The 15,000-nt window shown below is 37.9% G+C and overlaps 2 protein-coding genes across 2 annotated transcripts in view; one reads left to right on the top strand and one right to left on the bottom strand.

Moving 5' to 3' along the window:
- The window catches only part of LOC137985029 (filamin-A-like), a 9,799-nt gene extending 204 nt beyond the window's left edge, over nt 1-9,595 (bottom strand). The window contains exons 1-3 of the mRNA XM_068832452.1: nt 9,470-9,595; nt 7,839-8,416; nt 1-2,183 (exon numbers count right to left, since the gene is read on the bottom strand). The exon at nt 1-2,183 is cut by the window's left edge and continues 204 nt beyond it. Coding sequence (XP_068688553.1) covers nt 577-2,183; nt 7,839-8,154 — 1,923 coding nt within the window. The 5' untranslated portion in view covers nt 8,155-8,416; nt 9,470-9,595 and the 3' untranslated portion in view covers nt 1-576. The remainder of the gene's footprint in view (nt 2,184-7,838; nt 8,417-9,469) is intronic.
- Nucleotides 9,596-10,318: 723 nt separating this feature from the next.
- LOC137984684 (dnaJ homolog subfamily C member 10-like) overlaps nt 10,319-15,000 on the top strand; it is an 18,452-nt gene continuing 13,770 nt past the window's right edge. Inside the window, exons 1-7 of the mRNA XM_068831926.1 lie at nt 10,319-10,536; nt 10,623-10,683; nt 11,477-11,584; nt 13,268-13,318; nt 14,099-14,184; nt 14,377-14,502; nt 14,582-14,672. Of these exons, the coding sequence (XP_068688027.1) occupies nt 10,327-10,536; nt 10,623-10,683; nt 11,477-11,584; nt 13,268-13,318; nt 14,099-14,184; nt 14,377-14,502; nt 14,582-14,672 (733 nt within the window). The 5' untranslated portion in view covers nt 10,319-10,326. The remainder of the gene's footprint in view (nt 10,537-10,622; nt 10,684-11,476; nt 11,585-13,267; nt 13,319-14,098; nt 14,185-14,376; nt 14,503-14,581; nt 14,673-15,000) is intronic.

Genomic DNA, 15,000 nt, shown 5'->3' with positions numbered 1-15,000 from the left:
CATTTCGAAGTATCGTATTTACTCGATTTAACACCGCCCTCGAATATAAGCCACACATGGAGCCAGGATTATAATTAAACACCGCCCTCAAACAAACACTGCACCCAATGAGAAGACGTTTATTCTAACTCGGTAATTTACAGCATCTGCACAAAAAAGAAAGACCAAGGAAGTTTAAACATGCTTCTGTTTTCCAAAAAATTTACAAATAATTTACCGTGCTTTTTGTCAGTCAAGTGATTTAACAAATATGATTCTGAAATAAACGCTGCACTGGAATGCATGGAAGATGAAAATTTCCAAACGCCGCCGCGTTCAATCGAGTAAATACGGTACAACGTGTAGCAAAATTTACTTTTCCGAAACTACATCCGTCTTTGACGAAAGAGTAGAGAAACCTCATTCGGTTTGTACCATGTCAAAAATTCAACTAAGTCGACGAAAGATTCACTAACGCAACGTTAATGAACCTTAACCAATTATTTGTCACCGTTACTGAATAACAGAACAACAAATACTCAGCTTTTGTGCTGAACCGCACCACATTAAACAATTGTCTGTTATACATGCCTGGCTTCATTTTAAGTATCTGTCAAATAATCCTTGCTTATCCATAATTAACACGTCCTCGTAATTGCCAATGAACACATCATTAGCAAACACCATTGGTGTGCATCGAGTCCCCGCCTTTGAAAAGACTTTGTCTCTTTCAAGCTTACTCATGCCAACATCCAGGGGAATCCATGGATCAAAATCTGAACGACTAGATATTCCTTTTTCTCCTAAGAATTTCTCTAACAGTTCATTATCTCTTCTAACTTTGACATTCGACGACATTGCTGCGTAGTACACCCGTATTCTTCCACGCCCACCAAGATCGTCAATCCCGCGGGTCAACCCGTTAATGACGGCATCTTCCGAAACGTTGTTAATGAAAACTTTGAATGGACTTCCGGTAATGGACAGGTCACCCCATTTGATGTATACCTCGTAAGCGCCTGGTTCTGTGGGTATGTACAACACATCGTGCTCTGTATGGCCATCTTTCTTCGTGCTTTTTACATAAGGCACGGGAATAGAAACCGCTGGACAGCTAATGCAGACACTCAAAGGGCCTTTGGTTGAGTTGTCAGTGACAACTGTAAATTTGCCTATGCGACCGACCTCTCCTGCAACAAGGCCTGGTCCCTCAGCAGTATTCAAGGAAATTCGGAGTGAAGGTTCATTTACCATGAAGGCAGGGGAGGGCGAGTTCTTTTCATCTGATGGCGGAATTGGGGAACACGGCTGCGAGCTCGTCGACTTGATAGACGTTTCAGAGTGACCGCCGTTCTGACTAATTGTGCCATTAGAAGAAGTACCATTCGTGGGGTCTTTGTGGTAGTTCTTTCCAGTATGAACACCGTTCAACTCAGGAACAGTGAGATAGAAGGGGCTTCTCAGAATGTGTGCTCCACAATGCAATATACTGATGACGTAATCTCCGGGTCGTGCGGGTAAATATTTCACACAATACGTGTTCCTGTTCAGCGGTTTTACGCTAAGGTCGGGCTTATCATCATGTCCGGCTCCTTGAAGAGGCTTGCATTCAATTGCGATTGTGATATCGGTGGGTTTGGCACCGTTTAATTCTACCACAAACTCCGCAACTTTTCCAAGTTCACTGGATCTCAGACCTGAACCGTACGCTTTGCAATGGATTTCTTGATTCCTAGTTTCTGGGAGGTCTGTCACGCCCTTTTTATTATTTCCGCTGAGCAGACTTTCATACTTGCAAAATAACGCCAAGTATGTGAGAAGACTCAACTCGTCCAATTGAGACGACGCTAGATCAAAAGGGGAAATGACCTGCGGTATCCCAAAGGCATCATGCGCAATCTGCATCCCCAGTTTCGCATTCCCTTCGCCGTTTGATTTATCGGCGTAAAGTTTTGGAGGAATAAGTCCAGTCTGAGTAGCATTTACCAGTTCACATATCAACACACCATTTTGCCAGTCTTTGTCAAGGTTTGTCACGTTTCTATTGGGAAGCTTTTGACGCACCCAGGAAAGAATAAAATCTCTTGCGGATCCTTGCGTCTGGCTGAACATGACTTGTAAAGGATTTATAAGATAATAGAGCACTAAGTTCCAAACAAACTCAAGTAAAAGGTCAATGTTATCTTGTGTGAAATTACCGGGATCTATGAATACAAGAAAAATACAGTTGTGAGATGAAAGAACTCCTTACGTAATGAGCTAAACTGGCTCTTACGCACATGCGCAAAGGGCCCCTTTGTTTTCTTAAACATATTACCTGAGATGACCGACGTATACGTAGAACCACTGACAGAATTGGATAAAATCCTAATTCGAAGTAATTAAAGCGTTAAATATCTTAAGGTTGTATAAACTCTTGCTCTTTGGCCATCGTATAGCATACTTAAGAATAAAATACAATTAGCGGGATAAACATTTTTAAAAATGCATTTATATTAACTTGCATGACGTTTCGTATGCTTGTCTACATACATCAAAACCCCATTAAGAGAAAACTTAGGATTATTTACGACTGTACCATTTCTTTTTTTACACCGGGATAAATTACTATCAACAAAAAATATCGCACTATTGAGCACTAAAATTCTTAAAATCCCGGGAGTTCGACGGTACTGTTTCAAAACTTCGGAAATGCAAACACAATACTCATAGTATTCAGTACAAATCATCCGTTGAAATGACTCCTCAACACGGATTGAGTATGTTTCTCTCCGTACCACTTCAAGCAAGTGCGATAATTTGTTATCGTCATAGCAACGACCACGCGTAGAACTTTAATTGAACACGAAAAGCCAGTTAAATGGCTAACGCGTGACATTAGCTTGCGCAGGTGTTCTGAAACACTAACAAAATTGGCAACATTTAATATCATTATTTATATCGGCTTCTCTTTGTCTAAAGTTGCTTTTAAGGTCTCTGGTGGCAACATAGTCAATCGCCCTTGGAAGCGACTAAGCCGGTAGCTTTTGTGAATGCAGCCAAGAGTCGATGTTTTAATATGATTTGTAACAACTAATTACTGTCAGCTTTTGTCTTTAACTTAAGCGTTAAAGACGTTTAGTTTCTGAAGAAACTGTGATGCTGCTTTGGTGGGGAATTGAAACGAAAAAATGGGTTTATCAACTGGGTTGATATGATAAATTGACCACTGTAAAGAAATTTGAAAGCTGAAGTTTCGAGCGTTAGCCTTTTGTCGGTAACTATAGCGAACTGCATGAACACCCCGCTCTGCTTTTCACCTCTAAACGAGGTAGAGATGTTTTAGCATTAAGCTCTTTCCGCCTGTTTCCTTTACATTATCAACACAGTTCATACATTTACACAAAACCTCAACGAAATAATCTTCAATATTTTTTTTCATATTTCTCGTAGGAAAATTGTTGTAACTTCATTCCAAGATAGACTAAGCTTCGTAGCAGTTATATCTTGACCTCAGTTAGACGTTTTGGAAATTTTGGTATTGTCCGTAACATTTTGTCTGAAGTTTTCTTTCGCATAGAGTGACAGAGTCGCTTTGATGGTGGAAAAAGTGATTTTCCAACCTTAACCTGTAGAAGTTTGTTTGTCATTTTAATTTGTTTTCGTTATTATGGAGTTGAACGTTTCTCTGGATTCAGATTATTTCGCGCAGAATTTGAAAAGTTGAACTTAAAAATGGTCACACTACTCTTCTTTTTGTGAGCTAATTTGTATCAATAAAAATATCAAACAGAAAGTATTTTCTTAAGAAACACCTTGACTTGATTAAACCTCCAGTTGCTGAAATCTAATAAAAATTTACGCTAAATTATATATTTTACAATGAAGAATTGTGAAGAAAGAGTCCCGTTTTCAAACGAACTTGGCCCAATTCTCTTTCCATTAAATTTACATACAAAATCTTGCAAATGCATGTAAATAATATATAAGCTTGGGATGCGATTAGAATATTCAACACCCCTCGGAGTATCAAGGATATCTGTCAATTTTTAGCTATTCTTACTTCTCAAAGTGTTGTATTTTGTCTAATGTATCCCGCAGAAACTTATACACGCTCTTTTCAAAATTCATTTAAAACATATTGCGAGCATACGATCACAATACTGTGAAATAGGCGAAGGCAACAAAAGCTAGGGATTTTAAACAAAAGACGCCAAAAGCAGCCGGGAAATGTTCACTCTATTTCAGCTCGAACGTATTCGGATTCAAAACAAATCACTGACAAGTGAAGGTGCCTTCGACGTTCAAAATGAATTATTTTTCAGTGTCTACTTTCGTACTTAAAATGTAACACTCCAGTGGTTTTGCATGGCCGATTCAATTGTAGTTTTTAATCTTTTTCGTGCGAGGTAACTCAAATTTTAATCCTTCGTTCGTTTATGTTTATATATATTTTTCAATATTAGACATAGACGAAGGCCAAATTAACCTCTGTTCCCTGGTAAAGGAGGCCGAAACGTCCAAGAAGTAAATAACATTCTTAAACGATGACTAAAAAACGGACAACATTTTCCTCGTTTTATATGGACCCTCTATGACAGTGTTTATTTGTAACTTGAAAGTCGCAAACAAAAATGTTGGATCGGTTGCTTTTACCGAAATGGGCGCTTTATAAACACAAAATCATTCATTTTTGGCGTTCTTGAAAAGGCATCTTTTGAGAAGAGAGTGAAATTTGTATTACAGAAAGCGATTCTGTCACAGAAAACAAAACGTACCTTAAAATGTTGCTGAGTCCGTTTGGTTCCATCCATTCACAATATTGAGTTACGATTTAAAATTCTGTTTCTCACCTCAATAGAGTCTAATCGTTTGACACGACTTCCTTGTAAGATGACAGTCGTGCTAAAAAGCAATACTGCGTGGTTATGACAATTTGGACACACGCCGCTGTTGTGCAGGTGCCAGACATCAAAGAGCTCCAAAATATTTACATGTGGCTGGCAAACAAATATAGGAACGCTGGCGGCCGTAATTTCCATATGTTTATTTCAACAGGTAGAGCGATGATTCTCATGAATTGTAAATCGTTCTAATTGTTTCTTTTTTCTTAGCCAAGCGATAGAAAACGAGTTATAGAATTGATGACACAAATAACAAAATATTTTTGCCTTTAAACCTGGGTGGTTTTTATAAGTAAAAGCAAAAAGTCGAGTGTTAATATTTTCCAACTTTCATTTACAATTGTAAATGGTAAATGGTTAGCCAAAAACTTTTAACAACAATTAGTTTGCCTCAAATCACTTATAGAAAGCGTTTTTCAATGAGGTCTTAAGAAGGATAAATAACACTGAGATAGCAAAAAAATACTTTGATATATTTGACGTCAAGAATGGTATCCGCCATGTCTATATTAAACACAGGAATGTACGCTTGAACTGCGCATGCTCAGAGGAATTAAAAAAAACACAGAGGTTTTACGAAGGACCATTTGAAAATTAGGATTTAAAACCCGTTTGTAAAATAAGTCGGAACAAAAGGTCATTACAAAAAAGTCTGTTGAAGCACTTTTTTTTGTCAGTACTAATACGCTGGGATATTTATTGAAAATTACGTTCAGTTCCATTCACTCGTATTATTTTTAAATCAATAAAAATCGAGAATCAGTCGGAGGCTTGATTTTACTTGTCCGAGTTTACCAGAAGGTAATATGAAAATTACTCGATGAAAACCGAGGCTTGTGTCAGTTATCTCCAGCGTGAACATTTTCGAGTTCACTTTCCTAACTGTCTTTCAGAGAGAGAGTGTTCAAAATAAGTCTTTGGTCGTGTAATAGTATTTGTTATTGACAATTAAGATAAAGCTAGTAAACATCACGCAAAATCTTGAACTTGGATTTCCTTAGGGAAAGGTTGACCAAGGGGCCAATTACATGAGCCACGCTGGCTAGTTTAGCCGAGATCCTAGCACGTCTTAGAAAAACTTTTGCGATTAATCGAGCCCGCTAAGCTGGGATCGCGATCCGATTTTTCCATGCAATCGCGTTCACCGGGACAGGGGGCCGTTTCTCGAAAGTCCCGAAACTTTACGGGCCATTTTCGGGTGTCACGATTCCCTTTGTAACTCAAGAACGGAGAGCATTTAATTCGTCAAGCTTCACAGTTATTTCTCTTTTTGTTACCTTGAAAACATGTTAAAAGATCTGCTTTCCAAAACAAGCGGTTGGCAATTTCACGGATGGCTTTTCGCGCCCGAAAAGTTTTCGGGACGTTCGAGAAACGGGCCCCAGCCCGGTTAGCCTGCCCAGCGATTTCTAATCGCATTACTCCACTTCATTTAGAGAAAAAAAGCCCACGGAATACTGCTGTTCAGAAATTTCTTTGCCGTTGTTACAAGCGAAAGTATATTTCCTATTTTATAGATATTAGACAAATCAGACCGTACTATTTTTAATAAACCTCGTAACGCTGGCCAAGAGTCAAGGAATCCTCTTAGCTTTAAGACTTAAAAAGTACTAGCAGTCTTTTACCTAGAATAAATACTAAGCGATTTAAATCATCTTTTGTAAATAGGCTTTTTTTCAAACATAATTTAGTTATTAAATAGTTTCATTTTTATTGTATTAGGTTATATATTGTAAATAATTAGTATGTATTTTTACTGATTAATAAAGACATTATTATTATTATTATTATTATTATTATTATTATTATTATTATTATTATTATTTGGAATAGTCGTTTCTTATGTCTAAATTAAGGATTCATAAGATAGCAAAACCTTAAGGCTTCTTTAAATTAAGCAATGGTGAAATTTAGGGCGCAATCGATTGACTGTATTCGGTAATAGGAATGCATGGAATAGAAGTTGGAAATCCTTCGTTTTTACGGAGATTCACATTAAAATTATCAAATACTTGCTAAAATGCTATTTTAAACATATATTATTATCCTTGTTGCTTCAAAAGCGACAGACATACCGTTTTAAATCATCACTCCACGTATTCTTATTCCGGAATAGGGTCCATCGAACGCACCCTTAATGACAATTTTAGCAAGACAAACGTCTCTCCACTTCTTCTTGTTGTTGTTATCTTTTTGCAAACGACATATTCTAAATTTAGCCCAAGCCGGGCTGGCTCACCTCATCATGTAATACCGGCCCGGCTCATGTAATCGGCCCCAATGAAGTAAATTTCCTGTTTTTCACGTTGCCATGTTACCACCAATAGCGTAGTCCCTACTCTAACATAAAAACTACACATAACCCACAATTCCTGGATTCGCTCTGACGAAGGGCTAACGCTCGAAACGTCAGCTTTTAGAATCCCTGTACGGTGGTCAATTTACTTTATCAACTCCTTTGATAAAACCAAATTTTTGTGTACTACTTCCCCACCGACGCAGCACCACAGTTTCTTTAGAAACTATCCCTTTATTCATTAAATGAAATGGCCGAAGAATTATTCTACGATGCACTCCGTGTTAATAAACATTGATATGACTACTTTGAGGTCCCACGAGTTGGCCTTTAATAGTAATCATTGTAAAGGGACGTATCTGTCAATAATGCCTCAGGGATATTCGGAAAAAAATCCGAGTACACTTAATTAAGTCGAATCTAGTTCGGATGCTCTACCACGGACTGATAGGGAACTCGATAATGGCGATCGGATTTTTTCCGAGAATCCAAGAAATCGTCATCGATAAATACATCTATTCGGGTTAACATTCACCATCTCCATTAGCATATTTGCGAATATTCACTCCTATATGGGACTGATATTGTCAGTTTCACATACTACCTTAAATAAGACGTATGTTAGCGAACAATCAGAGAGTGTAACAAAACTGTAACGCAAAACATTTTGTATTCCTTACCAGTGCATTCTGGAGGAAAACCACGGCTTGATAAATAGCTGCAAACGTTCTTCCATCCGACTTCCTGGCGTTTCTTTCTCTGAGGCTCAAATATAGGTACAGCAATACGACTTCCCGATAGTACATTCACTAGTTTTGCGGCTATTACACAGTCTATCAGGTCGGCAACATCTTCAATCGATAAACCAGCTTTGTACAAGTGCACATTGACCCATTTCGTCAGCGTTCTTCGTCTAATGACTCGCACGTACCCAAACATGGGCATGATAATATTTTTCGGCGAAGGATATGCCATATCCCGTCTGCGTGCTGTCATATCAATCTCAACCAATTCCGATTACTGTCACTGTAAAAGTGACGAGAAATATTTACTTGGCAGTCACAAAAATATGATCATTGCTGTTCATATATATTGATAGGGCGGAGGTCATTCCTGTTCCATCATGCACCAAGTTTAAGCGTATATCGTTACCAAATAAACTGAGTCCTTTTAAATGATTTTAATTTGTTAAGGATTTCCTGCAATTTTCTCTCCATGGTTGCACCGTCCGTATCCAGATGTTGTAAGCGCCCAATTCCTGTTGAAAAACGAACTCATTTGTGTACAATTAGTGCAGAATACGTCCAACCTTACCCACCCCTCCCTCAGAAGAAAAATTGGGAAGACCCACCCCTCCCCCGAAAAAAAAACCGGAAGAGCGTTCCCTTTTGAGCTTTGATGAATTTTGCAAGTAAAAGTAGCATAATGTTGCATTCGCAGTGCTCGTGTTTTTAGGAAATTATGCCGAAAATTATGCAGTTCTTTTTAGTATACCAAATGCCACAATAACTGTGCAACATGTCTGTCTGATTACTCGAAAACAAGTAAATATTTTACCAAACGTTAAACAAGGAATTATTCTGTTTCGAGACAGAACCTTTGAGTAGGTGTCGTTCAACACTTTAAAGAACTTGATGCTGTGAAAAGAGGAAGCGTGGCGTGGAGTACTGGGTCACTTTTTTGTAAGACCCATTCAGGTCGCATCCAAACTTTCGTTTCTATTGAGTTTTCTCTGTAACACTGATCTTGTGCCAAAATACTAAAGTTTCATTTATCAATAGTTAGCCTACTTTGGTACTGCAAAACAAACCTAAAATTTCCGCATTCCCAGATGAAATCGTGAAACGAAAGAGATATTTCTTGAAAGATTATAGGAATTTGAAAAACGTTGACTCCTTAGTAGATCACAAAACGTGATCATGCCACAAGACATAGGATCGAGCTTAGCTCTCAAAGTTCGAAAATGATATTTTCTGTCGTTATATTACGATATATTGAGGGGTTGAATTCGTATCAATCATTACAGTGGCTTTAACTAGGTAAAGTAAACTAGAGCGCAATATTCTCGACTCGCACTGAAGTTTCTCTTGTCACCGATATGCTTTCCGCTGCAGCACTTAAACAGAAGATATTGAGAGCATCCAATATGAAGAGAAAGTGCTATCTTTTCTACCTGTTTCAGTCAAACTGAGATTGTAACATTTAACGTTTGATCAGATGAAGGATCGTACAGAACTTGAGGCTCTAACTATTTAAAATAATAGATTTCGGATACAAAAAGTATTCAAGTTCAAAGTTGTGTTTCACATACCTCAAAGCATTTTCATTTTATCTGTTTGCCATCTTTGCTGTTTAGATTAACTTTATATTTACATTTTGGCTTGTGTAGCCCAGGCAACCATATCACTGTTTGCTAACCATATTCTCTGAAACGTTGTATGCCGTAATTACTTAACAAAAATGTTTACTTAGTTTCGATGCCATAAAATAAGAATTTAATTAAAATCTGTCTTATTTTTGCGACTTATACGTGGAACGTCTTCTCAATTCCAAACTATTTCTAGAATATTTAGGGGGTTCCCAGTTGTATCCTTTGTAGAATTTTTGCCAAAAAATAAAAAGCAATGAAATAAAAATCCGCTTTGAAGACGGCTGTCGTTAAATGGTTAATATAAATTTAAGTGTTTTTGGGGGGAGGAGGGGGTGGGGAATTTTAAAGGCTTTTTGAAATTGATCGAGTTTCATTTTCTCCGATTTCCATTTTAATTTCTTTCTTACTTTTTCGCCCTTAAAATAATTTATGATCCCTAAATTCTTTAGAAATGGTGTTTGTTCCCGTGCTTTCTAGTTCAAATTCATTGGTACTCTCTCTGGGACTCATGGATGGTTTTGGACGAATTTGCGTGGATAAGCTCCGTTTCCGTGACAATCTCGGAAACTAAATTCAAAAGTTTGAGCAAAAATAATAATTTACTTTGTACAATTAAATAGACTGAAATACATTAGGCAACATTGATTGGACTAAAAACAAAATAATAGTACGGCTGTGAGATACTGCATCAGTTGGACACGTCGCCTGCGCACTAAAAGATGCGCTGTATACCCACTTCCGGACATCCGGACCTACGTGTCAACCGCGCTAACCAGAGAGACTGGGAACGATTTGTTATGTCATGTTATTTCAAAAATAAATCATCGCTTCGGCTTTCAAGAATGAATTCACATCTGTTATTTACCTTATTTTTAACTTTTTTATGCCACGTTGTGTTTTCCGAAGACTACTACGAATTATTAGGGATCTCAAGGGATGCAAGCAACAAAGAAATCCGAAAAGCCTTTAAAAAATTAGCGCTTAAACTTCATCCTGACAAAAATACGGTAACATGAGAAAGACCGGCAACTTAGCTGCTTTCCAATTTGCCAAATGTTTTGGATCGAGCTTTATTGTTTCACGTTTTTTCCAGGAGGATCCGCAAGCTCATGAAAAGTTTACAGCAATTAATAAAGCATATGAAGTTTTAAAAGGTAAGGAATTGTGCAGTAGATCCATGATAACGAGTTTATTAAAGAATAATTCTGTTGTCACGATTAGGTAGATGTTATTTAACGAAATGTTGTGCCGTGGAAAGCATAATCTGGGAAAAGACCATGGTTTGATTTTTCATTTTCAAATTAATTTATTTCAATTAAAGGTTTAATTAAATTCTTATCGCACTCCAGGGATTTTACGTAGTACGTAATAATGTCACAATTAATTAGAGCTTAAAATTAATTTGCCCTTTTGACCATATGTCGTGATGTAGTCTTTGATTTCTAAAAAGAAAACAATAAAATGGGATCAATAATCAGACGGCTATTTCTCATCTGGACAGTGTTTTGCGGCCAACAGTGGTTTATAGCTTTCGTTACATAAATGTGCCCTATATCTTCTGCTTCTCTTATCCCAGCAGCACAATAGGTGATTTTTGTCTCAATAAAATTGGAATCAGTGAAAATCACTTGGGGTGCCAATTGCAGTGATTGCTATTTTCACGGCGATCCCTGCAATTGGCATGTAAAGTAACAAAAGTGACAGGATGTGCAAGTATGCTTGTTCAACAGCGCAACAAAGTTCACAGCAGATTTTATTGGACAACAATGATTTACCACCAAAATAACCTGATATGTTATACTTGTATTTATGGTACATTTTATTAAAAAGCTGTTGATGTCTTTTGTGTTTCTGATGCATTGACTCTGTCACTTGTCTTATCATTTCCTTGAATGGGTTTGGACCATTATGTGAGACCTTGACCTCTTTTGTTGTGTACGTTTTCAGATGAAGAGTTGCGTAAAAAATATGATGTGTATGGTGAAGATGGTTTGAAAGATGACCACTTTGGAGGAGGACACTACCAAAGCTGGAACTATTTTAATGAAGAATTTGGTAAGATAGCTAGTGTTCAAGTGAAGCTATGATCTTCGCACTTATGAGCACAATTTTTGACCAGCTCCCAACGTCAGTGGCTTCATAGCTCAGTTGGTTAGAGCGTCGCACCGGAATCGCAAGGTCACGGGTTCAAACCCCGTTGAAGTCCTGAATTTTTCAGGCTTCTCTACGCAATTGCAAAAATTGCGCTCATAACTGCGAAGATCATAGTTTCACTTGATTTCATATCCGCAGTTCATATATAATTCATTTCATCTACCATTTCATCATAGCTAGTGTTGACATTGGCTGTTTTTATACGAGAGACTCATAATCCGTCCAGATGAATTATGCGTAACTCTCTCGTGTTATCCATCTAGCGTAAAGACAGAACGAACAGATAAGATGCATTATCCGTCTGGATGAACTTGGGCAAACATTTGCTGTTTGTCTGGATGTGCATCTCTCGTATAAAGATGCGCACAAGATGCTTTATCTGTCTAGACAAACACACCTTATTTCAAAATAGCCACCATTATAGTGTTCTTTTGTTTCCATGCAAATTTGGCCTGTATGGCCTCGCTTTCAAACGTAAAATTCAAAAGAATATTTAACCTTGAACGAGGCCATAAGGGCCAATTTGCATGGAAACAAAAGAATACTAAAATGGTGCGGCCATTTTGGAATAAGGTGTATAACATTCCGTTGTGTGTCCTTCAAGATCCACAACAAGAGGTAGTTCGTCCAGACGGATAATGCGTCTCTAGTATAAAAAAGGCCATTGTCAGCAAAATTGTCTTCTTAGTGAAATGGGTTCCCATCCTGGTCAGAAACAAGATTTGTTATTTTTTCTTGTGCAGCATCATTTTCACACTAGGGCTGGGCTAATTCTGTTTCAGAGTGGAAGTGCATGCAGCTATCAAGCTACTAGCAATTGCAAAAAAGAGTTGAGACACTCCCTGTTAACCGTATAATGTGTGTCATTCAAGTCTGCGCATCCCCAACCCCCCTTTCCCCCCCCCCCCCACCCCCCCAAGCAACGTTTTTTCCATCTCCACTTGGCATTCAAACTAAAGGGTATCAACATTGAAAAAGGGGGAGGGGAGGGAGGGAGGAGGGGAGGGAGGGACCTTGGGACTTTTCTTATGAACTGGAAGAGGCGTTTTAGGGAGAAGAGGTGAATTTTCGATTCAGTGTCTGAACCTTTTTGCAATTGCTGGTAGTTCCCATCTCAAATTCAAATCCAAAGAAAGAGTTATCCCTTATATTAATATAACCTTCCTATCTTGCCTACCCACACACAAATCTAATAATAAAATAAAAATGAACTTTATTTTAAATGTCAAGTCTTCTTGTGCAGAGGCACTAATTATGGGGCATTGTACAGAGAAATCAAATTGATTTAGCATTAACTCAAATCAAGTCAAATATTGGTTTTTGAGGAGAGGGAAAACTGAAGTACTTTGAGAAAAACCTCTTGGAGTAGAGTAGAGAACCAACAAACTCAACCCAAATAATAAATTAACCCGGTATTGTTGACGCAGAGTCAGGGAATCAAGCCAGGTCACATTTGTGTGAGATGAGCAATCTCACCACTACGCCAGCCCTGCTTGGCCCTATGCTATTTATTTGCAAATGCAATTTGCAGAATACAGTAGAGTTGTTGTAGTTGTTGTCTCATTTGTTGATCTGGTCCCATAGGAATATATGATGATGATCCAGAGATTATAACCTTAGGGTATTCAGATTTTGGTGAGTAAAATGTACTTTTTACTTTGTTCAAGGATTTGACTCTGTTTTTGGACTTTGGATTTTATTATTATTATTATTATTTTATTATTATTATTTTTTGGGCGGGGGGGGGGGGGGGCGGGGGGTTGGGGGGTGCACTGTGGCTGCGCATGAGTATTAAACATTTCTTTGTCTCGTAGAAGGCAGCCCAAGTAGGATTCGAAGTAACCATTCCCTCATTCAGAGGCAATCTTGATGACCACTAATCCATGGACGCACTATGCAACAGATTGACGAGGAAACATGTGTCAAAGAATTGTGTGCATGCCCGGAATGAGTTTTTGTGTTTTCGTTGCATGCAATGCGATATCTAGTCATCGTATGACTCAGTAACTCATCTTACCGGGCTATGTGTAATTACTTTCTAATTCTCCTGGTATTTTATAAAAGAAAAAGGTACTTTTAGATACCATTGTAGAAAGTTGTAAAGCATTTTGGTTACTGGTTTTGATCGGAGTCAATGCCATTAACAACAGTTTTAAATGTGAAACATATTCTACAATCGCGCAAAACCATGTGGTTGGGTTACAGAATGTGGGCTTTGGACTTTGGACTACGGAATTAACAAGCTATTGTAACATACAAAATCACTGAAATACTGTGAATTTTAAAGGAAATTGGCTAAAATTTCTTCAAACAAAGTTTAGGGTACAGGTAGCCTCTTGTTATTGTTGTTTCCTGTACTTATGAGTTTCTTTGTACGTGTGGAACAAACCAGTAATTTTTTTTTATCGGCTGCAGAGGTTTCAGTGGAGGGAAGTGATGACATTTGGTTTATCAACTTTTATTCGCCATTTTGTTCTCACTGCCATGACTTGGCGCCAACAGTAAGACATTATTTTTTTTCTTCTTGTCAAGTTGAGTTGATGCTTGTGACCCCCAAGCCTTTGTGAAGAGTGTGTTTGTTCTTTTTGTCTCCTGAATAGGACGTAGCACAGGAGTCAAGGAGATTCTATAAAATTTTTTTACTAATATGTAGATGCAACTTAGCTCTTTGCAACTGTAACTTTTCATTTCAGTGGCGAGAAGTTGCTCGAGAGCTTGAGGGTGTCATCAGAATTGGTGCTGTCAATTGCCAAGAAGAGTGGAACTTATGCCGGCGACAAGGAATACAGAGTTATCCATCACTTGTACTTTACCCTACAGTAAGTGCCTCTTGCCTGTCAGCTATCAAATAGCACAGTCCACAAGGTGTTACTGATCTTTTTGTTAAATTTTTTACAGCATGAATTTCATCGAGGGTCAAGAAGCACAAAAGCACTTGTCCAGTTTATTCTGGATTCTCTAGAGGTCAACTTGTATGATCTTTGGGATGGTAAGGAGATAGGAACCCTTTGCAAGAGTTTCAGAAAAAAGTGCGCAAATCGCCATCTTGAAATGTATAAGAATATTTGTATCACATGATTTCGAGTGCAAAGATGATTATTCGAAATTGCACGAAAAAAATCAACATGTGATTTTTCATGTATATTATTAGGAGTGAAATATTCCACCCATTTTTAAAATTAGTAAAATTTACTGCATCCAGCACTTACCGGCACCTTAGCATAGCATATTTTCCATGCCCTCACTATGGGTAAGGTGTTTTAGATTTCTCACTTTAAGACCTTGATTGTGCAAGAACAAATTTGCCCTTCTCATTA

Source organism: Montipora foliosa, chromosome 14 (assembly GCF_036669935.1).
Source record: "Montipora foliosa isolate CH-2021 chromosome 14, ASM3666993v2, whole genome shotgun sequence".
In the NCBI taxonomy this organism is placed as follows: domain Eukaryota; kingdom Metazoa; phylum Cnidaria; class Anthozoa; order Scleractinia; family Acroporidae; genus Montipora; species Montipora foliosa.
The sequence above is the reverse complement of the archived record's forward strand: the minus strand, read 5'-3'. Positions and strand labels throughout refer to the sequence as shown.